Genomic DNA, 27,375 nt, shown 5'->3' with positions numbered 1-27,375 from the left:
CTGTCTTTAAAAAAGGGCAAATACATATTCCCCATTTTCTGCTGAAGTGCAGCTGCTGCACAGTGCCTCTGCCCATGCTGCATACACACGAAAAACTAGTCAAATGCAAATGACTGCCCTCTATGTACTTTTAAAAGTGCATGACAGATACAATTAGTATAGCAACAATAGAAGGTGCTGATAATAGGAGATAGTTTCATCTGCAAGATGTCTGTGTCCCTTGTGACTATCCATCCTCATCCATTTTACATTCCACAGTGCAGAAAATCTTGCAAGAGCTGCCTTCCTCCTCAGCACACCACTATTCTAATGCAAACATTTATTTTGTGTGTGTGAACATTTTCCGGTGAAACTTTAAGAGAGCCACACAGTAACAGATGATTATTATTACGCCAACCTTCCTGAGCAGCAGTTCTGTCCAGATTTAGTGCCTGGCTGGCATTACACTGCTACACATACCGGGTCGATGAGAGGACATATATATTATACACATGCCCTGGCACCTGAGGTGAGAACCAGATTAAATTCCAGTGGGCTGTGGACTCGCCCACAGGCAGCGAGGTAGCCACCAGAAGTACTCAGTGGCAGGTTTCAAAGCTGCACCACAGCTTACCCTTTCACTCCAAAAAGGGGATGTTGTGCTTCTGAACTTACAGGATCAAGGCTGCTTTTTCTGGAACAGTATCATACTCTTAGGGGAATAAGGAACCAGTCCTGCAAATGCTGCATGTGCAGCATTAGGTATAGGAATACTTCTACTTTTCATAATCCTAAAAATCAGGATCTGGCATCAGTATGTCAACTTCAAGACTTTTGGATGTAAAAATGTTGGCATAGGCTTATTTTTCATGAGCAGGCTGTGACAGTCACATAGGGTTTAGCATGATCTGAACTTTTTTATAAAGTTGGAAGGGTGGCACCAGTCAGACTGAAAGAGAAAAATGGAACCAAACGTTTAATGTCTCAAGCCTACAGGACACTGCACACCACCCGTAACCCAGCAAAAGTGGGTCTGTAAAACCTCCTAACTGAGGTCTTGCAGAATCAAGCTGAGGCCAGAGCTTTGGTGAGGTGCTGAGAGCCTCGGAGGTCTGTGGAGCTGCACACACTTCGTGGGCAGGCTGACAACACGCAAAACTCATTCTATAGCAAAGGCAAAAAATACCAGTAGAAGTCAAGCACGTAAATAGTTAGAAGCAACTCAAGGCTGACATCTTTCAGAAAGGGGGGGGCTAGTCTTGCAGCTCTCTTCCTAAAAGTTTCACTTCCTTCAGATACATGGCTATTTCAGGTTGCCACAGCAACTGTCAGAAGAGAAGGCATTTTATTTTCGTTTTGTTTTTTCCCGTGGAAGAGCTGGGGAGACCACCAAGTACTGGAACAAGAGGAGAGATCACAAAAGCCCGTCCTGAACAAAAAGCACTGTGTCGAGATCTTCCTGCAGGACAAAGGTTCGCGGCAATTCCTTTCCTGCAAAACCGCATTGCATATTCTGAGCAGCCCATACCCGCGGCACAAGGGGTGTCTAGCCCTACAGGGCTGCGAAAACCCTTTTGTGGTGAGCCAAGGTGAAGTGGGTGGGCCTGTGCCACACACTTCACGACACGCAGGGGGATGCAGCTGGGCTTGCAAAGCATGTGCCCCCAGGTTGTTTGCTTTGTCTGGTTTTGTAGCGCAGCTCGGGGCCCAGCGCTGGTCCTCGTGCGGGCAGCTTGGCAGGAGTCGCTTCTGAGCGCCGCAGCATCCGCTTCGACACCTCGAGTCCTGGTTTCACAGCTTCAGATTTCGCTTCAGAAATGGCTGCAGGTGCTGCGGAGCAAGGCTGCGGTGAGCAGGCACGTGCGTCTCTGTTTGGAGAAGCAGGGCTCTGTTGTTTGCGTTCTTTACATATGAGACTCTTTCCATGGTGCCCACCTCTCCGGGAGCCCCTGTCCCGCAGGGTGCTCCCTGCCGGAGGCCCTGCACGCAGAGGCCCATCCCGATGACGCACCTCCAGAAATGTGTACGTCTTTTTTTGCAGCTTCCAGGCATTTTCAGGCACCCAGTTATCTCCTCCCACATTCCCTTGCTGTACGACCCAGCGGGTACCCCCGGGGTGCGTTAACACTCTGCTTGGGGGCACACTGGAAGGAGGGACCCATGTGCAAGGGTGGGCTTCCCCATCACGTGCAACACAGCTGGGTGTCCCGTGGGGACATTGGCTCATGGGGCTACCAAGAGTCTTTGCTGCCTTTCTCCGTGTCATGGGCCTCCCTTTCCCCAGGGATGTCTCCTTTCGGGCTCCCCACGGCGCAGGGGTGCCCTGTGGGGTGCTGGGTGCCCGCAGCCTCGCATGCAGCAGCCGGAGGCGGCGTAAGCTATTCCCCAATCCCTTCCTTCCTCAGCTGGCCTGGAAGTTTGGAAAAAAAGAGAGAGAGAGAGAGAGAGAGGAAAAACAACAAAAAAAAGACTTCTAGGGTCACTGGGAGGGGAAAAATAAATTCCTCATCACGTCTGTGGCGTCTGCGAAACCGTCCCGAGGAGGAAGAGGAGGATCCCGCCGCCCTCCGCGGGGCCTTCGGGAGCGGCAGGGCGGAGGGGGAGCGGGGGTCTGGGGGGGGGGGGTTGGGGGGCGTTGGGGGTGGTTTAGAGGGGGGTCGGTGGGACTTGGGGGGCCGCAGCCCCGCTCCCTCCCCTGCCTGGAGCCTCCCCCCCTGGCGGCGGCGGGGAAGAAGGGGCCGGGCCGCCCTGCTCCTCCGCCCCGGGGGTGCGGCGGGTGGCACCCCCTGTCCTTCTCCTCCTCCTCCTCCTCCTTCTCCTCCCCGTCCTCCTCCTCCTCCCCGTCCTCCTCCTCCTCTTCCTCCTCCTCCCCTTAAGTGGGGCGCGGCGGGCGGGGCGCCGCGCTTCGCCGTCCGCCGGCGGCGGGATGGCCTCGGCCGTGTTCGAGGGCACCTCGCTGGTGAACATGTACGTGCGGGGCTGCTGGGTGAACGGCATCCGGCGGCTCGTCATCAGCCGGCGGGGCGACGAGGAGGAGTTTTACGAGATCCGCACCGAGTGGTCGGACCGCAACGTCCTCTACCTGCACCGCAGCTACTCCGACCTGGGGCGCCTCTTCAAGCGCCTCCTCGACTCCTTCCCCGAGGACCGGCCCGAGCTGTCCCGCTCCCCGCTGCTACAAGGTTTGGGGGGGATGCGGAGGGGGTCCCGTCCCCTCAGCCCTCAGCCGCTGCCTGCCCCGGGATGGTGGCGGCGGGGGGCTCCCCCCCCGAGGGGGGCGAGGGGACGGGACGGGGCGGGGGAGCGGCACTCTGCGGTCGGCAGCTCCTCCCGGGCTGTGCTTGTCTCGGTTGGGTTGTTTTTAGGGGTGGTTTTGTGGCTGTAAATGTGCAGCGCCCCCCCCTCCCCCCCGCGGAGGTGGGCGCCGGGTCTCTGCTGGCACCCCGGAGCTTCCCCGGGGGTGCTGGGGGGAGAGGGGCTAAGGGGGGAACCCCCCCCCCCCCGGCCTGTCAGCAAGGGGACGGGAAAAAGGAGAAAAAAAAAAAAAAGGAAAAAAAAAAAAGAAAAAGTGAAAGAAAAAGAAAAAAAAAAGGAAAAAAGGGAAAAAAAGGGGGAAAAAATAGAAAAAAGGAAAAAAAAAAGAGGCCGTCAGCGGCGCTTGGCAGTGGACTCTCGCGTCTCTGGGAGCGAGCGCAGTTCCTGCCATAACTTTGTGCAGAGCAGGGCAGTCTCAGCAGCAGCAGCAGCCCGAGCCATTTTCCTTCTCCCTTCCCGTTTCGGCAGCAGGCGAAGCGGCCCCGGGGGGGCTCCCCCCGCTCAGCCCCGGCTGCACCCGCTTGTCAGCCTGGGGGGGTGCCTTCCGTTTGCTTTGCGGCCGGGGGCTGCCTGCTTTTATCCCCGGGCCTCAGCTGGCTGGGAACGGCAAGGCAGCCCCAGAGGGCCCCCCCCGGCCGGGTCGTGTCCCCCCCCCCCCGGTGCCGGTGGCATCCCGGGGCCGTGGTGTCGCCTCCCGGCCGGGCACCGCCGCCACTCGCGGGGGCCGGGTGCCCTCTGCAGGCGGCGGGCGCTGGGGATGGGGGCCGGGCCCCGGAGCCCTTGGCCCCGATGGGGAGCTGGGGGCAGGCAGGATCGGTCCCTGGGGGTCCCGGGCGCCGGCCCCTCGCTGAATTCGTCCCTCAGCGCCTCCCGCAACGGCCTCGAAGCGCAGCGAGGCTTTTGTAAAGCGCTCAGCAGGGTTCGCGCATCCCCGAGGTATCGTCGGGGCAGGTGCAGCCAGGTGGGGTTACAGTCAGTGCTTGCACTGGTTGTGCTCGGCAGGGCCAGGTAACACACACTGTTGGTCCATGAACAGCTGGGAAAGAGTGAGCATCCTCAGATCCTGCCTGAGACCCAGAGCCAGCAACCTCTGCTTGCCCTTATCTTGGGAACAGAAGTACCAGCCCCTATCAGATCTGGAATGAGCAAAAGCATCAGGCCAGGATTTGAAAAATTGAAGGCAAATGTAAGCAGATCGTGATCTATTCGGCTTGGTGAGGAGGTGGAGGTTAACTCTGCAGCAGAGATGGAATCAAAATCCAGAATAGTTTGTAAGCCATCACGGCGTGCCTCACACTTTCAGTAATACTCTTTAAAATTAAGCTGCTCCTGTGCTGAAGAAAATTACTTTGCCAAGTGTGTTTCTCTGCACAGAGAACACTTCATCACGCCGGCATTTTAAACTGAGTGGCCACAGCCTTGTGTAACTTCATGAAGCTGAAACTTAAAAATCTCATTTAACTGAGCGACACTGATGCAAAGATTTGGCTCTAAGTACAGGTTGCGTGGAGCATGTCCGGTCTTGAGAAAGCTTCTGGGGTAAGCACGGTTTCTAAATGTCCTGTTTAAAAGCTGAGGTCCTGCTGCACACAGTAAAACTCAAAGTATTTAACCCAGCAAAAACACCTGACAAAGATACAGCCTTGTGTGTGTTAGCATTCAGTCATACAGAACTGTGTGTGTGTGTTTTTATATGCATACAGATGTATATGCATATGTATGTGTGTTTGTTTGTGTATTTATCTTAGGCTTTCTGAAAGAAGCTGAATATTAGCTGTGCCTTTTATCTGGAGGAAGTGGTTAAATGTTGCAAACCAAATTTGCATTGCATTGAAAGAATCCAGTCCTCCTACAGATTTGCTTAAGGACCATTAAAAGAACTAGAATTATCCTGCAGCTTGGTCATGCTGTGGTATGTTACAGTTTAGGGATGTGTTTGAGGAGTGCAAGGTTGAGCTATTTGATGTTACTGACTTCTTTTAGGAAGAATTTATATATATTTTTTTAATGTGAGCAATTTTAGGAAGAGTTGGTTGTCACCGTTATTGCTGGTTTCAGCAAACGGCTAACACTGAGCAGCGGTGTGCTCCTTTTCTTGCTCAGCCAGAGCAAACAGAGCAAACTGCCTCCTCCTTCCATTTCTACTCCCCTGCCCCCTTGCCCTGCCCTCCACAATCTCTCCCTCCCCGTACTTCTCAGACCCGCAGGGCGCTTTGCGGTTCCAGAGGAGGGGATGGGAGGCACTGCTTTCCGCGTTCGCTGTTCGTCTCACCCTTGCTTTGGCATGAGAAAAGAGGAGGTCCCCGTGGGGGAGCATGGCATACACATAGTCTGGTCTTGTCTTTGATAACTAATAACAGCACATGGCACAGCGCGCTCCGTGCGTGCATCTGGAGCGTGTTATGATGCTGAGGGCCAAGGATGTTCAACAGCACGAGGCATCTTACTAGTGAGCTAGTAAACAAGGTTAGATATGTGCATACCTGCAGGGTGACTAAATGTGATTCACTGCGATGTTACCAGTAACTTGCTAGTATCTTATTTGTGTCTGAACCGTGCCCATCCCTTGCTGTAGGCAAATGCACAAAGAGGATCACAGACAAACTCAGGGTAGTTCACTCCTGATGTTACTAATCTGTCTGTTCCTTTCTGTATGCAGAATAAACAACTTTTGTATTTAAATCTCTTTATGAGAAAGACAGCCCCTGGACTTAGGAGCTGACTTTATATTGGTGATTTAGAAGTAGTTGCAACAGACTCAATAGGTGCTGGAAGTGAAGTATAAATCTGGAAAAACACTTCTTTATTTTTCCCTTCTGTTTTCTCTACCTATTACTTCTAAGGTTTCTTGGTTAAGATTTATCCTGGAACCTGATCCAACGTCAGTGCAGTCACCCACCTGCCTTGGACTTCAGTGTGGGCAGGACCAGACCCTTGGGTGCCAAACCAGGGCGAGCTCATTAGCAACCTTTCAAAGTTTGGGTTTGGTTTGCCCTTGGAGTGGCAGGGTGTTTTCTGGCAGGCCTGCTCTGCTGGGACTGTGCTGCCCCATACCACTGCTCTGTTGCTTTCGTGATCAGAAAGCTTTCAGAAGATTTCAGAAGCTCAGATGCTCTTCCAACGTGGCTGTTCGTCCCGTGCCTGGTGCTGCTTTGATACTCCGTGCTGTCAAGTCAGAAATGCTCTTCAGTCTTACACATTTTTTTTTCTTCCTAGATGGACTTCCTTTCCAAAGTGCTCATTCCCTCCCCTTTCTTCTTTCTATCCCTCCTCTGACTCATTCTGCTCTGTTGTGGCCTTTTTTCCCTCGCTCTCCTTTTCGTTATTGTATCTGCTTCTCCGCTTGCTTTCCTCGAGCTGCACTCCCTTTTCTTCTTCACCTTCACCAGACTGCTGCCAACGGTGTTTACCCGGAAAAGCTCTCCAGAACTTCTCGGTTATCTTCTGCTGTGCTGGCACTCAACCTTTGTCCAACAAGCTTCGTACAAGCTGTCCAGCAGCCGTGGAGGCTTCCCACGGAAACTTTGCGCCTGCAGCTCGCCTCGTAGCACAGAGGAGTTCACTCATCATCCGTAGCAGCCCCGGGCAGTCCTTCCCGGGTGACTAATGCTGAGCTCTAGCTCTGAGGCTCTGTGCCTGCCCTGTGACTCGGTTGCCTCATGTGGGAAGCAGATGATCAGCTGTTTTCTGTGTCGGAGTGGCCGTGCACCAGGAAGCACATGGGGAGCTCCTCCAGGGCTGCAGTTCAAAGGACTTGTCCCAGGGACTTCGTTTGCCCACGCTTTTCGCTGTAAATGTTGTGTTTGTAATGTACAGTTTTCTATATGCTGCGTTGTGCTGTTGTTGTTTATGAGACCGTCTGGGAGGGTGATTTATGCAAAGAGGGAGCTCTACACAAACAGCACAGTGGTTTCCACAGACGGCAGCTGTTTCGGTGCTGTGACAATACAGATAAATACACTGCATCTATTGTGCTCTTTTCATTGTTGACATTGTCAACAGTTCATTAGTGGAGCTTGCTCAGAGCTTCTGTCTGGCAGACAAAGGATGCAGCTCGGTTATCAGGCTCTAGCAGTGCTCTATGATTGAAATTAAGTTTGGGGCTTCTGCTTTTTTTTTTTTTTTTTTATTAGCTGAATTTCATGGTTCATCGGTAATGATGGAGATAAATGAAGCTTGCTGTGTTGTAACAAAGCTAGGCACAAGTTCCCTTTTTGTGGTGGACTGAGGCAACCGGGCAATGTGTCTGGGAGGATTTTGGTGGAAAGGAATGGAAATGAGGTTGTTTTCTCATCACGGTTCTCACCTGATAAGGAGCTGGCACTAAAAATGGTTGTAGGAGCTTGCATTTTTCATCAGGCTTTGACTGCTCTGTTCACTTTCATCTTGTGCTCCTTTGACATCTCGTTTCTTGTGGCTCATCAAGCATCGAGGCAGGGAGCTCTGCGAGGAAGGTCTGTGCTGAGCTCTGTCACTGGGAGGTGCCGTTTCCCCGTATCTAATAACACGTGTGGAAAATCCGTCAGCTGGAGGTCTGGACTTCTCAGCTTTTAACTCGCCTCCTGTGCTTTGCAGGGCTGCTTGGGTGTGCCAGGGTCCTCAAGTGATCTTGAGGATCGATTTCAGACAGACAGTTGTGTGAATAGTACTTCATGCCATCCTTATTTTCACACCTGCTATGTATGAAGAAGTGCTCAGTGTTAGAGCTAAAAGCACACAGTGCAGGCAGGGTTTTGAAAGCTCTGTGTCTTTCAGTGTCTAGCAGATTTATGTCAACGTCTTCAATATGCTCATTGCTACCTAGTAAGACTTATAAAAGCATGGAGTGGCTTACTTCCATTTTGTGAAACCATCTCTCTCAAAAGCACTGTCCCTATTTTGTTCCTCAGCAATCCAGGTTAAAAAGAGCAGCAAATGTGCAACAAACTGCAAACATACAGTCCCCTGCACCCCTCTTTTGAACTCCATCATGTCCTTTTCCCTGCTCCCTGAGCAATGCCACCAAGATGTGTCATGTCGGTGATATTCCATGAATAGAAAACCTTTTGTAAAGGCTTTAGAGACTGCAGTGACTCTTGTCATATGAGATAGATGGATTTCCTAATGAGGGGAAGGGGCAAGTGTGTCTGCCCCAAGAGCGGGGTGCAGAAGAATTAGGGAAGAGGCAACAAAGAGGAGCTGCCAGTGCTGCTGGACTAAGACTAGAGCCACAGCTAGCTCTGGGATCCTGTCCGTCGTGATGAGAACCAGATGCCCCAGGAGACATCATAAATAACCAGCAGAGAACAGAAAAGTGGCTATCTTGGTCTCTGGTAATTGGAGAGCTGATATCCCTGATTGTCCCTAATTATCTGCCCTTCTCTGGGTCTTATCAAGTCTTTGGACTGAAGGGATTCCTGTGGTGTTATTTCTGCAGAATTATTGAAAAGTTGTGTGAAAAGAGCTTTTTCCTATCTTCCTAGTGGAGTAGCAGTCATCTGTGCAAGACAGCTTATGCATCTTCCCTAAAGATCTGGGATCCCTAATTGCCGCTCATTGACTTGGGCAAAGAGATAAGGGTGGGCTCAGGATCAGCACCTATAGGCCATAAATCTTTATTGAAGTGTGGATTTAGCAAAACACAGTAAGACTTCTGCCTCTATTTATCTTCTACTCCTTTTTTCACTTTTATATCTGTTCTGCAGTTTTTCCTGCAGGGGACTGAGAGGGGATTGGGTGAGAAGGGCTCAGTGCAAGGTTTTAATCTTCATTTAGATACTGAAATACTGAAATACTGAAATACTGAAGCATTTGTAGTATCATCATTCCATCTTGAACACATCTTCACACAGTGCGCCTTGGCCTCTGTTCTTGCTCAGTCTCCTTTACTTGTTGAACTAATTTTGAGAAAGTGGGAGATCTCTTGGACATTCTTTGCTCCTCTCCTGACCAAAAGCCTCAGGTGGAGTCCTTCAGCCAGGAGGGACAGGGTTTGCCCACAGTTTGAGATCATGTACCTAGCAACTTGTACACAGCAACACGTCTCCAGACAAACAGATGACTTTGTGTCATCATTGAGGGATGGCGTATGAGGCAGATTTCATTTAGGCATGAACTTACTCTTCCTTGGAAGGCACTAGAGGACTGTTGAGACAAAGCAGTCATCATGGGCATCAGCTGTCAGTACCACATCGTGATTTCATTACAAGCTATGCAGTGTGTGAGATATGGCTGTCAAAATAGCATTAGTTGCAGGTTTGGTGGCTCATATGCCAGTAATAGGACAGGCTATCAAGGCTTGTGTGTTGACATCTTTAGCTGGCTCCCAGTTCGCTCTCCTCCTCAGCTGAACTCGTTTCCTGCTCATTTTCAGCTCCAGGCCTCTCTCCCACGCCATGACCCAGCGTGCCAGGGACACAGCTGCATGCTTGATCCCTGAGTCTCCTGCAGCTGCTCTGGCACCAGGGTCCCTGAGCAGGAAGGATGCTGCAGGCTCAAGGTGCTGTTTGTGCTGTGTTTTTCCAGAGGTGCGTTGTTGTTACATGTGCGTGGTCTCAAACTGGGCAAATCCTGTTCACCCCGTCTTCAGGACTCTGCTTGGGGTTCTTGATCAGGAAAGGGGCAGTGGAGATGTCGAAGTGATTGTCTCCTCTCTTAAAATCAGCTTGCTAGTTACAGAGGTTGTGTGCACAGCAGAATGCAGCTAAAACCAAATATCCCAGGTACAAGCAAGTGCCACCCTTGGTAACACGGTGTGCCTGTATTGTTCCTCCTGTGACCCAGCGTGTGGGCTCCCTTGTGTGCAGGGTGAAAAAAAATCTTAGAGGTTTGTGGTGTTTGGCAGCAAAAGGCTTTGTGGTTTAAAGGAAAAAAAAAAAAAAAAGGAGCCAGCAGGGCTCCAATTTACCTCAAGCCCTATAAACATAGGTGTTTATAGTATTTAAATCACTTGAAATGATAGTTAATTGTCCAAGCACAGTATGCGTAACAAGACAGAGAGCAAAGTTTTCCTGGGAGGAGTTTGCACATGTTTTCAATTAGCAGTCAGACAGCAGCCAGGGCAGAGGGAAAGGCATGAGAACAGCGTTTCACCATGACCTCACTAAGAGATTTCCTAGCTTTCAGCTCAGCTCTGTTGCATGACTGAACAAGTGGAAGAAAACACAACTGGTTCCAGGCTACTGGTAGCTTTATTAATGTTTTCTCTTTATTTCAGGGTGAGCTGCCTGAAGAAAGGTTCTCGGGGTCAGAAAGCCCCTGATGGAAAGATAGGCACATCTTTCAGCTCCATGGGCAGAGAGACAAAGGCATCAGGACATGCTGTAGCTGCTGTATGGATGCTGCTTACGTGGTCAGTGTGTGTGCAGTGAGTGCAGTGTGCTCCAGATGCATCCAGCTTGTGGTGCGTTCATGTCAGGATTAACAAGTGCTGGAGGTGCTGGACTGTCTATGAAGGCCAGCACGTGCATTGTGTCTGTTTGTTCAGACGTTTCCAGCGTCTGGAGATCCTAGACCAGTCTCTGGCCTTTTTTTTTTTTCCTTTTCCTCTGCCTTGTCAAAGCCTCAGAACGGAAAAAAAGAAGGCAGTCAGGAGAGAAAGGCTCCCTCAAAGGGCACCTGCTGTGCATAAGCAAGCTGTTAGTGAGGGGTAGAGATGGAAATCTTGCGTGCAATTCTGTGACCTTTCTTTACACAAATCCCAATTCCTGCTCGAGCTGGCTGTGTGGTGCCTGGAGGAGAAAGTAGCTTACAGCAGGTAAGGTTACTTCTCCTGCGCAGGCCGGGATTTCCTGAGGTGAAGTCTTTGACAGGGCTGGTTCAAGGCATTCCCCTAATTGTGCTGGCAAAGCAGAGGCAGCGGTGTGTTGCAGCAGCACGGGAGAGGAAATGAGTTGCAGGGGAGGGTGAAAGCACCTTGAACCAGCGCTGCCGCTGGAGACTTCACCTTGGGAAACCACGGTGTTGTTACCCAGGCACGTGTATGTTGTGGCTGATGACAGCAAGCATTCAGTGAGCGCTGGAAGGGAGCAAAAGGAGGGACTGAGGCCTCTGTCCCTGCTGCCTGCATGGGCAGGCAGTGTCTTGCTCAGGGTAGTGCAGATGTTGGGCTGTAAGCAATCCCTCAGGGTGTGGGATCGCAGCCCATGACAAACTGAAAGCCACCAGGGCATGTGTTAACTCTTAAAAACAGAGCCTTTTAGAATTATGATAAATGAGGGCCTTGTAAAACTTGGTAGCTGTTGCAGAAGAAATTACAGGGCTCAATATATATATAGCAAGTCAAGTGGTTTCTGTGCGTTTGGTCTGCAGACGTATGGAAAGGAAAGTTGTAGCCCTGCCAAGCTCGATTCTCGGCGACTGATCGTGTAAGGTCAGCAGCTTTACACAACAGAGCTGTGCATCCGTAGTCATTAAGCACACACACAGGCATCTGTCCAGGCAGATGTATCACTTGCTCTCCTTCCTACGCTGTCTGCCTTTTGGTTTTGATATTAGTAAAAGTGGCAGTAAGAAACAGCTCTTATTGTGTCAGATGTTAAAAGTCGGCCGTGCCAGTTTCCGTGGGTTTGCATGCCTGGTGTCTCTCCGACAGCTCGAGCAAGGAGTACACAGGGGCTGGAAATCCCTGGTGAGGGCAAGAAGCTGTAAAACCTCCTACTGGGTGAGCTGTGAGAGTGCCACAGGCTGCCGGTCTTGTCCGACTTCCGCTTAAAAAGGCTGTGCGGAGCTGCAGATGCTTCGCCTGATTACTAATGAGAGAAAATCTCACTGCTTGGCTGGTTTCCCTCTGAGCAGGAATGTGCAGTGTTGTTGGTGAGGTGGACTTTTTCATTTTTCTCTCTCTTTTTATTTTGGCTGCTCTTGATTTGATGAGTATCTTCGTTTGTTTCAAAGCATCCCTCTTTCTGGCAAAATGCTAATTTCACCAACAAGTGCTTATTTGAGGAAGGCTTTGAGGACAAGGGTAGATTTGAGAGCACATCCCCGGTGGGTTGGTGGCGAGGGGGCCTGTGTCCCTCAGTTCTCTCTGACATGGGCTGTGGCAGGGCGACAGCATGGTTCAAACACCACACGTGGGCTCCTGAGCTGTGGGGCAGTCGGCAGCCATTTTTAGGGAGGATGAATTTTTTATTTTTGAAAGGTTTGAGCTTCCATCAGATGTGGGATGGGAACATACTTGTGAAGGGGCGACACAGATCCACCCAGGCCCGCTCACACCCAGCAGTTAGGAAGATGAAGGGTGCTGGTCTGCAATTCAGGTCTGAGGCGTCAAGTACAGCCCTGCTAATACGCAGTCTGCGGACCCATGCAGATGAGTTAATTTGTGTTTACAGCCTTTCAGAGAGTTCCCATGCAAAGCTGCTCAACCGTGGTATACACCAGCCAAAGCAGGATGTGCTGCTGCCATGCTTACTTGCCTGTGGGTGTGCGCCGCTCTGCAGTCAGGAGAGGGAGAGAGCTGTCCTGGAGGAAGAAGTGGCAGTGACGCTGACAGAAATGGCAAAATGAGGGACTATTGAGCAATAGAAAGACTTTCAAGTAAACCTGGCTGCTCCGGAGACAATCTCTGTTTTATTTAGCGCTCTAATCTGAGGAGAGCTGACAGTTTCCAAGTCATACTTTTTTTTGTCTGGAAAGTTTGTATGTGGTCACGTCACACCAGTAATGCAACACGGACTGATGCAGGTGGAAACATTTTGTGAATGTTGGCCCCAGATTGTTGTGTGTTTGACAGCTCTTTCTTGTCTTTTAAATACGGAGGTGGAAATACATGTAGAAGACTGCTTTTAGAAAGCTTAGTGCTTACAATGTTAATATATTGAGGTAGTTTCTTACAGCTTGCCTTTTGGATGTTTTTCTCTTTTTATTTAGATGGTTTTGATTTATTGGGTCGTCTTTTGCTCCTTTTTTAATATTTTACTTTTTGTTTAAACCAGTGAATCTTGTTGAATTTAGTAGTCTCTTAGGTATTTCATTTCACATATGTATCTTGTTCTTTGGAAAAACTGTGCACATTTAGAAGCAAAATGATAATTAGGTTAGAACAAGTGAGTTACAAAGACCAGAAATAAACAGGCTGTTAGAGGGATGTGAGGTATTGGGGTTGGCTTCTTCTCATTTTTCCTGTATGTGCATATGACCTGTGTTAGATTTCCCTGAGCTTGCCAGGAAAGACAGAAGTTACATACGTCCTGCAGATTATAAATATGGAATTTCTACAGTATTACACTTGAAGATCCCTGTATTGAGCAATTCAAAATTAGAAGCATTTTAATGCATCATTCAGGACACTAGAATGCAAAAATTCCACTTGAATTATCACAGAGCTGCAGGAGGGATTAAATGATTTAAGGAGGAAAAAAAAAAAAGGCAAACAGTTGTTTTGCACTTGGAGAACATGGCACTGAGAAATCTTCCCTGGGTTGTTCATTGGCATTTGCATTCAGAGAAATACAGGAGTGCTCTCGAAGGCTTTTGTGTAGCTTATGTTTAGTCTTTTCCTCTGATCTGTGGGTTGCATTTTTTGGCTTCTTTGGGTTTTCTTTCAATTTTTATTGACAGAAAAAGGATGAATCATGGTTCTGGGAAGAAGAAAACAGGCATTTTGATTATCATTGCTGGGAATGCTGTGTAGTGAAACTGTGGGTGAAGGAGTAGGCGGTTCTACTTCTGCTTGTCTTGCAGCTCCTAAATGTGATCATAAACAACTGAACTTGTGTCAGGCCTGCGACTGTGCTAGTAACTACACTCACCTTAGTTTGGGTACACATATTATGATCGGTGTGGGTTAAAAGGCTTATTTCTGGAAGGCATAATATTTGAGGTCTTTCCACATCTTCTTGAGCAGCTGCTTTTGGGTGCTGAAGTGTGTGTACACATGAAAACATGCTTTTGCCTATGCTCACAATCTGTTTATTTTGTTTCTAGGGCTCATCACAATAAAAGAAGCCCATGACATAGAAGCCAGACTTAATGAAGTGGAAAAGCTTCTGAAGACTATTATAAACATGCCATGGAAGGTGAGTAAATCAAGTTCCACACTTAGCCTGGCTTGATTCCTCCTTGATGGTGACACACACTCTCATGCAGATTAGAAAGCAATGGTTTTTGCCAAACTGTAAAAGAAGCAACAATTTGAGTATCTTGCAGAAGTGCTGAGTGCCAGAACCATGTGATGACATCTCCAGGCAGTGGGATGGAAAGGGAAAAGAGGAACAAAGCAAACTACTGGTAAAATAATGGACGTCTCTTTCTCTTTTTTAGTATTCAAGGTCTGAAGTAGTCCTCACGTTCTTCGAGAGATCTCCTTTGGACCAAGTTCTAAAGAATGACAATGTCCATAAAATTCAGCCAAGCTTTCAAAGTCCAGTCAAAATATCAGGTAAGAGTAGTTTGCTTCCTACAGTCAAGACAAGAATTAAAGAATGAAAATGACTGCATTTGCTGTTCCCTTTGTTCTTTCTCCATCAGCAATTCAAAAGACAGTTCTCCATAGTCTGCTTTATAACATAGAACATATAATTAACCTTGACATACTAGGCAATAAAATGACAGGTGAAACTGAAGGCTGAATTCAGAGAAACAACATGAGGAAAACGCAATCCTCACTATTGTCACATATGATAGTGCTGTTACCACTTAGGAAGGAGATTCTGAGCTCTTTATGTAGTTCTGTGAAAATGTAAGCTCACTGCCAAGAGGCTAGCAAAAAAGACAGTGAGAATATTTGGAATTATTAGGGAAGAATGAAGGAGAACCACCACATCTTGAATACAGTGTGCTCAATTCTGGTCTCTCTGTCTCGGACAGGACATAATTAAATTTGAAAACATACAAATAAAAGAGAGGGGCTCAAATAATTGAACAGCTTCTCTAAGAACAAGGTTAAATAAAGAAATATGTTTCAACTTTGAGAAGACATGACAGCAGGAATGTAATGGAAGCCTACAAAGCTGTGAATGGAAGGAGGTTGATTACCCTGTACTTGTCACCAAACAAGAATTGTAGGTTGGCAGATAACAGGCTTTAGACAAACAAAAGAAAGGTTATAATATTATGTTGCTTTCATCTGGAACACGGTTAAAGAATGCAAGTAATTGTCATGGGATATCATGGAACTGAAAGCATAAATGACTTCAAAAAAGAATTAAACAAGCAAATGGAGCAAAAGTACTTTGAGACCTGTCACGGTTGGAGACAGCAAGGTTCTAAACCCAGAGGGTAGACTGAAGACCAGTATCACTTGTGTACTTGTCCATCCTTTCAGTCCGTCCCCCAGAAATCTGCTACTGATTGTTGTTAAAAGGTCTGTGGATGTTCGGCGTGCATGGTTTTGTATTACTACACTGAAAAGTTTCCTTTGAGCCTAGCGGGAACTGCAGACTTTTCTGAAGGTTGCAGTCTGTGACCTATCCCACCAGGTGGCAGTTTTAGTGTCACCGGAAGAGTTTCTTTTGGTGTGTGAAATAAGAGTGAAATACTGCATAGTCCTCCAAGGTGCATAAGATGTTTAGTACTAAATACATCAGCTTTTGTAGGTTCTAACTGTATATTAGTTAATGACTAGTCAGTGCGTCAGCATGCTAAGGATGTAAACAGTGTGTTTAAAGGACTGTTCTCATAAACTGGGTAGTTTTTTTTTTGTTGTTTTGTTTTTGTAACTGATCCTGAGCTCTGGTTCTAAAACTAGTCATGGGTTAAATATTGTTTTAATTAAACGGTAAATTGCTTGTGAGCCTACCAACAACTATTTAGAAAAGTACCACGTAACAGAGAGCCTTGGTGAAAAGCATGGTCCAGCCCATCTGGGCTGGTGCCTTCTTGTAGGGCCCCCATGGCCAGGCTGCAGTGCAGGACAGGACAGAGCTTGTCGAGAAGAGCCCCTGGGGTTGTACAGCCAAGGGGGTGATGTGGGTTTGGATCCCTGGGCATGAGAGAGGGGAGCCAAAAAGTATGTCTCATGCTCCGTCTGAGAGTAGGGAGGTTTGGATGATGTCTTGAGTTGATATGGAAAGCACAGGTGAAATTCCTCATGTGCGTGTTTCCTAACGTCAGTCATCCTCCAAAGGCTGGACATGGTTTATGTGCTTTGCTTCTGAACACCTGGATGTGTTCTCAGTGGTGGCTCTTGAGAGCATACTCACTATTTTTGTCCGGAATATGTTGCTACTCCATGAGAACAGAGGCTGCAAAGTGGGTCCTAGCACCTGCCCATTATGAAATGAAGGATCCCTGAATTATATGCTATAAAAATGTGCCACTGAGAGCAGCCACACTTTTAAACCTTGTTCCTTTTGCAAACAGGTAAACATAAGAACAGATGTACTTGGAATTGCATTGGTCAAAAACTGCACTGTTGCTCTGGCTTGATTGTTTTATTTTATCGTTTGTTTTGTTTTGTTTGTTTTGGTTTTGGTTTTTGATTTATTTTTTTCTTGTTTGGAAAGGTTTCCTTTAATTTTTGTGAGGGTGTGTACCCCCTTGGGGCACACATACTGTGCATGTCTGAGAATGCCACGCTTGGGTACAACAGAGAAGGTGGTGGAGATGAATCTAAATTCACAGGGAGGGTGTCTGGCTGAGGGACAGGCTAGCTGTACAGGGAGGCCTTCTGCCAGCCTGCGTGTAGAGGAGCCGTGGAAACCAGGTTAGCTGAACAATAACATGTTTTGTTTTAATCCTAAATTAATTTTCGTAGTCGAGTCATACCTAATTAATTGGAGGAAGACTGGAGAAAGACCTATACAGCTATGCAAAAGCATCATGTGGTAATTTGTTTTATTGTTTAAATGGCTGCTGCAAATAAATTTTTAAAACATAGGCGGAAATCTGATAATAAATTGCTATTTGCCTCATCTGAACGTTGCGCACTGGGAATGGTTTCAGTGTCTGGAAGTGCTGTCAGTAGATGGCAGTAAATGTTAACGTCCAAAGCAGTTTGCATTGCAATGAAATGCTGTAACTTTTAGGTCATGTCAAGGACACTAGGAAAAAACTGTGCGGTATTCATGTTGGCCGTAGCGCAGCATTCTGCATGGCTGCAGACTCAGAAAAACAGGCAAACACATTTTGTGCTCTCTGAACAAACAAGCTGTCCCTCACGTGGTCTGGTTCAGAGTGGAAGGTGATGGGGAAGAGAGAAAGCCCCCATCCTTTGATGAAAGCTCAATTTGAATTTATGATGTAAATTTTATTCTGCACTATGATGTTGGTTTGTGATGAGTCATGACTGAAGGGTGATTCTGCTGCTTTTCAGTGTTTTTACCACCCCAAACATATTCTGCTGAAGTGGATTGCAATAAAGTACAGACTGAAAGTCAGAGATTACTTTCTCAAAATATGGAATTGAGTTCTGGCTTTACCTTTATGTAGTAATATGCAAATGTACACTTAAAAATTACCTCCCTTCTCTCTCTCTGCTTTCCTCTCCTGCTCATTACTTGAACTGTGTAGTTGAAGTTGGTCTTTTTGAGGCAAGGTCTTAGGCATTATTCCCTGTACATAGAAAATACGGTTAGGAGAAAAGCTGCCACAGAAGAATTTCATTTTGCCTGTGCTGATAACACAAAGAGTCCTCTTACTTTGAAGCAAATGATCAGTCATCCTGCTTAAGCCAGTGCTGATTTAAATAGAGAAGCATGTTCCTTTTGTGTTGGCCCTAGCTTCATCTAAGATTGCATGACCAGAAGAAAAATCCTTGTGATTTTTCTAGTTTACCTTTCCGTGTAATACGGATGTGGATTAACTTCTCATTGACATCAAATACTACTCTTTAGTTACAAGCTCTATCCTTGGTGGTATGTCAGTGGAATTAGTTGTAAATTTTAGCTGTTCTGGAATGGAGTTTCTTACACAGTAAGAAACGAGTAAGCAGAGTTGCGGGCAGTATAGCAGATGATATTGTTTTACATGACTTAAAGATGCTGGTTGAATTAATTTGGAGGGTAACTTTTAATTTCCTGTTTATCTCCTGTTTTGGACCTTTTATTTTTTTAATTTTTTTTTCTTTTATGCTTAACTGGTTTAAGTCTTGGAAATCTGTCCGGGGAAAAATATCATTATGAGAAGTGGTAGATTGCGTCTAAATAGATGGGCTGCCATTCTCCTAAAAAATGATGCAGATTTTGCCACTGGCATTAGTGGGACTGAAACTGTGTCTTGCTTCAAATGCTCTGTATCAGGAGTTGATTACATGAATAAAATTACTTAAGTGCTGGCAGTTTGTAGGTGTAAGAAGCTGTGAAACAAACTCATTGTTTCTGCTTTCCTGTGCAGATTTTCAGTGTCACGTGCATATCCCATTTCATAATCATGTCAACTACATATGATATGCAGTTGTTTTCCAGCTTCTTTTTTTTTTTTTGGACTCTCATCTTGTTTTTCTTTCTTCCCCTGACAGAAATCATGCGATCAAATGGATTTTGTTTAGCAAACACTGAAACAATAGTCATCGACCACAGTATACCCAATGGAAAAGAGAAGCACCTGGATGTAGACTCAGCAGAACACTTGTAAGTGTGGTTTGTCCATGAGTCATGCTGTCAAGGTTCAGATAAACTCTCAGTTTTTGGTTGTTTCTTTCCCCCTACCCCCTTGCCAGCAAAATATTTCCTGTATAGGAGTAAAACTAGTGCAGTTGTCATTCCGACTGGTTAAAGATTACTGGGCATGGTTGCTAAGGCTTCACAGCTCTTTACATTAAAATGTATAAAATGGCTGTCTGAGAATTATTGACCTCAGGGAGCTCAATCCTCTGTGTATGAAAAAAGCTGTGACTGTCATAGGGACCCTGACAGGTGAGAACAGAGGAGCTTTTTCTTTCTTGCAAGACTGTGAAGGAGCTGACTTGAGCCCAGATTTGGAAGCTGAAGAATCCTTACTGATGAAATATCCCAAATACTTGGGAAGCAAAACACAATCCTCAGAGGAAGGGGAACACATCCCTGAAAAAAGGAAACTGAGCAGCTGCTCAGGTGCTGCCACATGCTCTGAGTTGGTGAAACGTGTATTTCATTAAGAAGGGGGAAAGTTAGATTAGCCTTATTTGTAAATTTTGCTTGTTAATGTATGTAGGTATTTTGGGGTCAGAGACCAGTAACCAGGAAGGTTTTCATGTACGTCTGAAGTCAGTGACTCTACTGACAGATGGGCACTGATGGCAATCGGCTCCCAGAAATTTCTGTCATGGAAAGTGATTGATATTTCAATGAGCTGCAGGTAATGAAGCTTTTAAATATTTTTAATGAGAAACATTGACCTCCATTTTCATTAGAGCAGTCAAAATGATGGAAACAGAGTGCTAAAAGCCTTATAGAGGCTTTATCTTTGAATACAAGGCTCTGTCTTGCCACATTTAAAATGTGATCATTGCCGGTTTGCAGAAGAGTTTAGAGCTTGACGAGATTTTGTCAGGGGCTGAAATGTATCTCTGGCTCCACTGTAATTTTTTTTGAAGCCATTCTATTAACTTTTAAAAGAACCAGGGTTTTATCACTTACTGGTTTGAACCTAGACCTTGCTAACAGCATTTAAGCTCATAAGCTTATATTAATGAGGTTGAAATGATATACTGGAGATAATTCTATGTGGCCAGTGTCTGGAAATTAATGTTGACAGTTCACAGTGGATCTTGTTTTAGTGCTGTGAGTGATAAATAATTAGAGCAGATGACTGAAAGGCAGCAAAAGGCTTTCCATTTTTACTATTTCAAAATGTTTTTATTAAAAAAAAAATCAGTCTTGATTTTAAAAATTGCTCTGGACCAAGCAAAACTTACTAGTTTGGGTTTGGAAACTGCTGTCATCTACTCGTTATCCCATTGTTTGTCCTATATAGAAAGTCAGAAGATACTAAAGCCAGTATATAATACTAAATACTAAAATACAATAAAAACTGGATGATTGGTTTGTTTTTCCATAAATTGTGATAGAAGAAACAAATCCAGGATAACAGCCTAGCTTTGTGGATTTGTATCTTAACTTCTTGAAGGAAGTTAAATCAGAAATGAAGAAGTTAGTAAATTTTAAATGTCTGTTGTGCATGGTAACTTAAATTTGCTCTTCCTGTAGCTGTATATTGAAGCTGGGAGGTAGTAGTTAGGAAGTAATGGCACTTGTGTAGAACAGCTCTTTTGTAAAAATTGATTATTATTTTTTAAAGAAAAGGTTTTCGATGTTGTTGCTTTAAGTGTAGGTTAGTAGCCCAGAAAGGAAGTTTTAAAACCTTTTGGAATTCTATTCAGTTCCCTTTTTGTCTCTGTAAAATTGGATTTATGGGACCCATGTTTTCTATTCTGAAATTAGAGTTAATTCCTTGTGGACTTGTATATCCTCAAATGGGAACATTTTCCTTTCAGCAACATTAAACTCCATGTGGGTTTTGGCTGCTGATGTGCTTGAATCAGACATTTTGCAAAGCAAACTTGTATTTTTTGGATAGAAGCACTTGGATCTTCATCAGGTAGCATTCGTTTGCTGAGGCCCTGCTGCACTGGTCGGCTGTTGGACTGCCTCAGTGCTACCTACCAAGCAGCCCATCAGCTGAAAAGACTGAAACTTCTTGCGGAAGAAACTAATGTTTTTGCAAGTTGGAGTTGCTTACTCTGTTCTGAAGTACTTCCTTTCTGCTTATCATTTTCTCTTTTTTTTTAGTTGCCAGTATACCATACTATTGCAAAATGTGGTGAACCCAGTGCGTTTGGTCTCCACGTGCCATAAACTGTCCTCTTATATAAACTTCTTTCAGTACACTGCAGACCTCAAAGACAAGGTGGTAAATAAGCACGTTCAAACTCTGATTTTGTTACAGAGACATAACCGTTCTCCGCAAGGACTGTTTGCACTTCTGTCTTTACAGCCAGCAGCAGGCAGCAAAGGCTTTGGAGCTGGACATGCTGCCTTTCTGGCAAACTCATTCCAGTAATAGATGTGTATTTTCAGGACAGTGCTGCAGTCATCATAAGCATTTTGTTGTCCATGGGAGAGGCTTTCATGGGTGGCATTGCAAAAGTAGGTGGAGCTGGTCAAGTTAGATGCAGAACATTTCCAGGAAAGCAAAATCCTACTCTTGTCAGGAAAAGAAAATGCTGCCCCTGTGTTTCTTAGTCTTAGATGGAAGGAGTTCTGTTCAGGTACTGCTTGCATGTAAGGTGGTGAGAGGAGCTGGACTGTTGTCTCGCACCTTATTTACACTGGGGTTACTCCTGTGAGTTAATGAGAGGTATTAGCTTCTACATACCTCGTTTCCCACTTCTTCCTGGTGAATGTGAGCTACTGCACTAATGCATTAACTGGAGTTAAACCAATGAAGGAGGCTGTCTTACAGCACAAGGCATAGGCCCTTGTGAAGGACAGTGTGTCTATCAAGGTACTCAGAGGAACAAACAGCAAGACCAGGACAGCAGTTTGGCCATTAGGAGACCGCATTGCATGACAGTTCACAGAGTTAGTATTTTGTAAACTTTATACTGGGAAAAAACCTGTTGGTAGTTGGGTGTCTTATGCAGCAGCTAGCTGTAGCCCTGGTTTACAGGGTTTGGTTTCCAGTGAGCACTGCAGAGCAGTGGTTTGCAGAACGCTGTGCCCATGCTTCCTTTCCAGCAGCAAGGAATGGTTTCTGCCTACCCACAGTATGTGAATGCCACTGCTTTGTATCTTGTGTGCTGCTTGTAGTACCTTATTGCTGAGGCTGAAGAACCACAAAATCTATGAGGTCTTCACGTTGTAATAATCTAGTTTTCTATAACTGATAAAAGAAGGCAAGAAGAATACAAATAGCTTTCTTGCCTCCTCTTCTGGCTTTGTCATTCTGTCTGCCTCACTGGTGTTTCATAACCTGTTGTTTCTGGATCGCTGCTGGTCTGTAAGATAACACAACGTCACCTGTGAAATAATTGTAGCAAACTATGTCAAATTTCTTCTGCACACGTTCACGCACATGCAGGCAAGCAAACAGCCTGGTGGGAGTAGAGGAATGAACATATAAACATTTGGTGTCATTTTTTTTGCTTGTAAGTAGAGAGCATAGTGACAACACTGCAGGAGAAAATGTGTGATTTTCTGTTCAAAAAGTTGTGGTCCTCATCATTAAGAGTTGAGAATGAGCAGGCAGGAGTGTGGAAAAGACAGAGCTGTCCGTGTGCATATGTTCCAGGATGTATGGACACTGCTATTCAATAACCCATGATGCCTCCAAAGAAAGTGAGTTTTGGGGAGAGATGGAAGTAGGAGATGTTATCTGTTTCTTTATCCTACCACTCCTCTTTGGATTTTCTGAAATACCTGAGTCTTAGGACTTTCTAGTTTGAAGTTGGAAGGGTATCTGCAGTTGTCTTACTTAACTGTAGGAATTTAAGTAGTTGATGTGAAGGTGAGATGCAGTTTTAAACCAAATTATTTTAAAGCTTTCTCTGTTTACCTGTTATTCAGAGAGCTGAATTATGCCAGCCTAAAAAAAAAAAAAGTTAGAAAATATGTGTCCTAAGGGGACACATCCTATAGTCAGAGCTAGGTTAGAAATTATTTTTCCATCTTGTGCAATTTTCATTTTCCGTTTTCTCACTCTGTATTGAATGAATGCATGTTCTTTCAAAACAGTAAAGAGAGAGTGTACAAATAAGAAATTTGACAGTTCTTCAGGTCCCTTGCCTGAACTAAGATGAGATTTAATCCTTGGTCTGAAGTGACTTGCCCTTAAGTGCTAGGCTATCTGGGAAGAAGTAAAATGTTTTCTTAGTGCAGAAATCGCAGCCTTCTTGGAACTGGAATGTGTTTCACTGAGGAAGGTGTCGGTTTTAACAAGTTGATGCCTTCTGGTTGACAGGAGGAATGAGGTGGTGAGTGAGCTTTGCAGAAATTTGAGTTGTAACACAGGAGGTAGGAAGTGAGAAGGAAAATACCAAAGCAAGTGAAAGCAAATTTGGGAATCTCTATATTCAGATATCCTCTGCTTATCAAAATCTAAATCTCATGCCACGGGGAGGACAGCAAGGCTCTGTGGGAAAGACGCTCTAGTCATTGTTTCCTATTTGTCTTAAACATTTGGCCTCATACAAAAGCCAAATGGAGAGAAGGGACTCATACCCTTTCAACTTCATCGGTACAAGTTCAGTCTGGATACAAAGGCAGTTTCTGTTCCACTTTTGTGTGGGAACAGAGGCATTTCGTGTTGCTGCCAAATGCTCTGAGAACAAAATAGAAGAATGTGGACCTCAGTTTCATGACTCACTTTACCAGCGTTCACTTGCTGCTTCCTTCCTTCATCACGAGTAGCTTTGAAAATCAGAGAGGACAAGATGATTTGCGTGTGCACCACGGTTCTCACTGTCCTGTGGTTGATTCATAAACATGTGGCTGCGTTGAGGAGGAGGTGGATGGGATAAGTTCTGAGTGCTTTCTGTGGAGCTTTTCCCATACCACAGTGAAAGCTCTTCTAGACTCATAAACATCTAATTTCAAAGGTATTCAGAATTGCCTGATAAGAAAGGCTACATCCCATGAAATCATTTATTCACTAGTAGGAGAGGAACCCTAGGAAATTAAAATCAATTAATAACGGTTTTGATCCAGGCCACCTTCAACTCAACACGGTAACCAGATGTCATGAGATGAGTTCAGATATTATCATGACAAGTGCTGTGAAGAGTCAGTGTCATACGGGAGAGGAGTCCTATAAGTCCCTTCCGCTGAAGACTGCTGTCTAAAGAGAAGTGGAACTTGCTTTCCTAGTGTGCTGGGTAGCTGTGTTTTGGCACAGTTTTAGAAAGAATAGCCATCCTGTTTTACTGAAAGCAAACCCTTTTGCCCATTCATTTCCACAGGTTACAAAGAAGCAGCTTCTATTTGTAATTAAGGACATGGAGAGCAATGGTTTCCATTTCTATCTCAACCCTCTTTAGTAAGTGCTGGATTTGGGTTTATGTAAGTGGCAGATGATGTCATTTCTGGTCTCTCCACATTAGCAGAACGGCTGTTGTCACAGAAACTGTAACTTTATGGTTCATGGTTGATTTGCATGGACCTTGTCTGACAGCTTCTAGAGTAAGTTTGAATTTCAAGCTGCCGAGAGAGAGCGAGCCTGATGATTTCATTCAGAAAAGGGTTGGGACTCTAGATCTCTGCCTTGCAAACTGAGCTTCACAAAGCTGAAGCTGCAAACCAGCATTAGAAAGATTATCACAGTAACACTACTCAGGTGTAAAGGAAGTCCGTGCATTATATTTACTCAGAAATTTAACCTGAGATGCCAGCAGAGGCATTCTTGCCTGCAGCCCTTATTCCAAATGACCTCCTCACAAGTGTCTTTTCTCAAAATTTCTAGGGATCAGTCTTCAGATATTCTGGCCTTCTTTTCCCCCTGTACTTTTCTTCAGATTCCTTTGACTTTTTAAAATAATTATTAATGATTTAATGCCTTTTGTTTTGTTTTGATTTCTCCTTAGGTTCGAGAGTGTGAGTGACTTTACCTCAGAGCTAGAAGACAGCGATGATCCAACAGCTTATGTCACCAACTTGACATACTACCACCTGGTCCCATTTGAGACTGATATTCTGGACTGAGGCTGTTCAACGTTGCAGTCAGCCAGCATCCAGCCGACCTCTTCGTCCGTAGGTGAATCCTCTGCTCTCTCCAGCATTGCAGCTCTGTGAATATGGCTGTGCAGACAAGACCAACAGCAGAGAAGTTGCAGCAAGTACACCACAAAGCTGGCTTCGGAGTCTGGCCTTCCTATGTGTCTTGCAGAGACATCTTGTACGGAGGTAACTGCTTCGCTGCTGAGAACAAACTTGTTTTCCATGAAAGCAAGGCAGCAGAGGCTTCCTGGGGCTCGAGGAAATCTCTGCAATGTCTGTGGCAACTGCGACTGTGATACAGCCATTAAAACTTGTGCTGTGGTGTACTGTCACCCATACTCCTTGGCTTGCAGTGCAAGTTGAGGCTTCCTCTTTCAGGATTCCACCAGAAACTTCACCAGATGTCTCGACCACACTTTTTATGCTATGTAAGCAAGAAGGCAAGCAAACCAGCTGAATTTTGTCAGTTCCCTCTGTGGTTGCTAAATGGAGGCTTTGCAGGTCACTTTTTGCTCAGCTACCGGATGACTGGTGCCTTACATGAGATGTCAGAAATACCATTGAGTGCCTCCAGGCTACAGGACACATGAGCTGACTGCTTTACTTCTTTTAATCGTGGGTTTTTATAAAATCCCAGAAGAGATGACTACTCCTTCCCTCTTTCCAGGAGTAAAGCAGACAGCAGCTGGCATTGCAATGGACTGCACACAATGTTTGGGTACCTGGATGATGTCAGAGATCTGGAGAGCTGATGGGAAAGCTGAGCTGCCCTTCTAAGAATGGTCAAGGCTATGACAGGCACTTGGATATGACTTTTGTCACGTGGACCAGAAAATGTGAATGGTGCTTACAGTTGTTTACATCAGAGAGATAATTTCCTATGCATATTTCTCCCTAGAGGATGGGGAGGAAGCCAATGAGATTTATAACATGTTTGGACTGAAAAAAAATGATAAGCTACAGCGTGTCTACAGTGGTAGGAAATACACCCTCTCCTGGGCCAGTGAGGCTCAAGGAGTCTGTCTAGCTTTCTGGGATATGCCTGGGGGCCTGGTGCAGGCCTTGTCACGTAATGCTGTTGGTTTCAGTGGCGTTAAGACAGTGGGAGCAAGAGTGGGATTGGACCCTACAGCATCTTGGCTACTGAGTAGTGCAAGGTTAAAATCTCTTTGCGGTCTCTCTCTTGCAGAGTGCTGTGAACTCCCAGCTCTCATTGTCAGCACTCAACACTCACCAGCGTGACCTGTCATTGGGCTTTGTGATCTGATTGCAAACGTGAATTTGAAAGGATTGAAATGGGGAGGAGTGTGTTTTGGATGTGTTTCCTTGTAATGGGGCTTGTGTGGTCCTGAAGAAGTTGGTACAATTCCTTCTGCAGACTTTTCATTTCTATCTGTAGAATAACAGTCAAACAGCATTTGCTAATGTAAATAATAAATTATTGAGAACCCTAATTCTTTTACACAGTATGTTTTCAAAATATATTTTAATGAAATAAAATATAACTCGCCTTCAGTAAAATTTCTGCAGCTTTAAATGGTGGCTACTTTTTTTTTTCCTCCCCCACTTGTTCTCTGGGGACTCTCTCACAGTCATGCCAAATTTTCATTCTTTCTCTAGTAGTTTTGGAAAAATGCTGAGTTTTGGGAACTCTTTCTATGCTGCTCCATGTATTGTCCATAATGCTGAAATGGCACATACTCATGTGCAACCTCTTAGCGTAACTGTTGATCTTGTGTATAGGTGAATGTTGTTCAATACCACTAAGTTTAGTGGAGGAATTCTGCATCATTACAACTACAGGGTAAATCAAGTCTGGCACTTACACTTTTTAAAGATAAATCAGATTCTTGTACATAACACTTCTAGAATAGAAAGGTATATATCCTCACTCATGCAAAGGCTTTCTGAGCAGCCTCTTGAATTCAAATTGTGGGGTTTTTGTTTGTTTTTAATCTCATGATTTTTAACTCTTCTGTCAGTGCTTTCAGTTAACCATGGTGGGTTAGTATCCAGTAAATAAATATGTTGGATTGGGAGTTGGAATATTCGATTTCAGTTACTGGCCCTGCTCTCAGCCTACCATGGTGCTTTGGGTAATTCTGCTTTGTTGCCTTATGCCTGAGTTTTTCCTAGAGTAATGTTTTTTAGAGCACTGCGGTGTCATTGGCTTTTGATGCAACATTTTCTCCTGGTTCATTTGAATGTTCCTATGAATTTTTAACTCAGTGATAACTACTTATCTTTTTCAAAGTACTTTAAGTTATACGTTATAAAAATATTGCTAATTTTTAAAAGGTACAACCACATTCCTCATGAAAAACATCTAAACTGCATGGATGTTGAAGTCTTCAAGGAAGTGGAATTGTAAGGCAAAGAACTTATTTACAAACAGAAGTTGCACTGTTTAACTTGTATTTTTCAAAAGATATTTTGATCAATTATTTTCCAGAGGTGGTTACCTAATTTATTTCACTTAACTGAGATCTAGCTATTTGATAAATCAAGGCAATATAAATAATTGCGTATA

General features: G+C 45.3%; 1 protein-coding gene across 1 annotated transcript; it reads left to right on the top strand.

Moving 5' to 3' along the window:
- Positions 1–2,853: 2,853 nt before the first annotated feature.
- PXDC1 (PX domain containing 1) lies at positions 2,854–26,366 on the top strand. The gene is made up of 5 exons (XM_035552687.2): positions 2,854–3,161; positions 14,203–14,294; positions 14,539–14,656; positions 18,674–18,785; positions 24,713–26,366. Exons 1-5 carry the CDS (start codon positions 2,906–2,908, stop codon positions 24,828–24,830), a joined length of 696 nt encoding a protein of 231 aa, XP_035408580.1. The 5' UTR covers positions 2,854–2,905; the 3' UTR covers positions 24,831–26,366.
- The last annotated feature ends 1,009 nt before the right edge of the window (positions 26,367–27,375 follow it).

This window comes from Cygnus atratus, chromosome 2 (assembly GCF_013377495.2).
Source record: "Cygnus atratus isolate AKBS03 ecotype Queensland, Australia chromosome 2, CAtr_DNAZoo_HiC_assembly, whole genome shotgun sequence".
NCBI lineage: Eukaryota > Metazoa > Chordata > Aves > Anseriformes > Anatidae > Cygnus > Cygnus atratus.
This window is presented reverse-complemented; position numbering and strand designations above follow the sequence as displayed.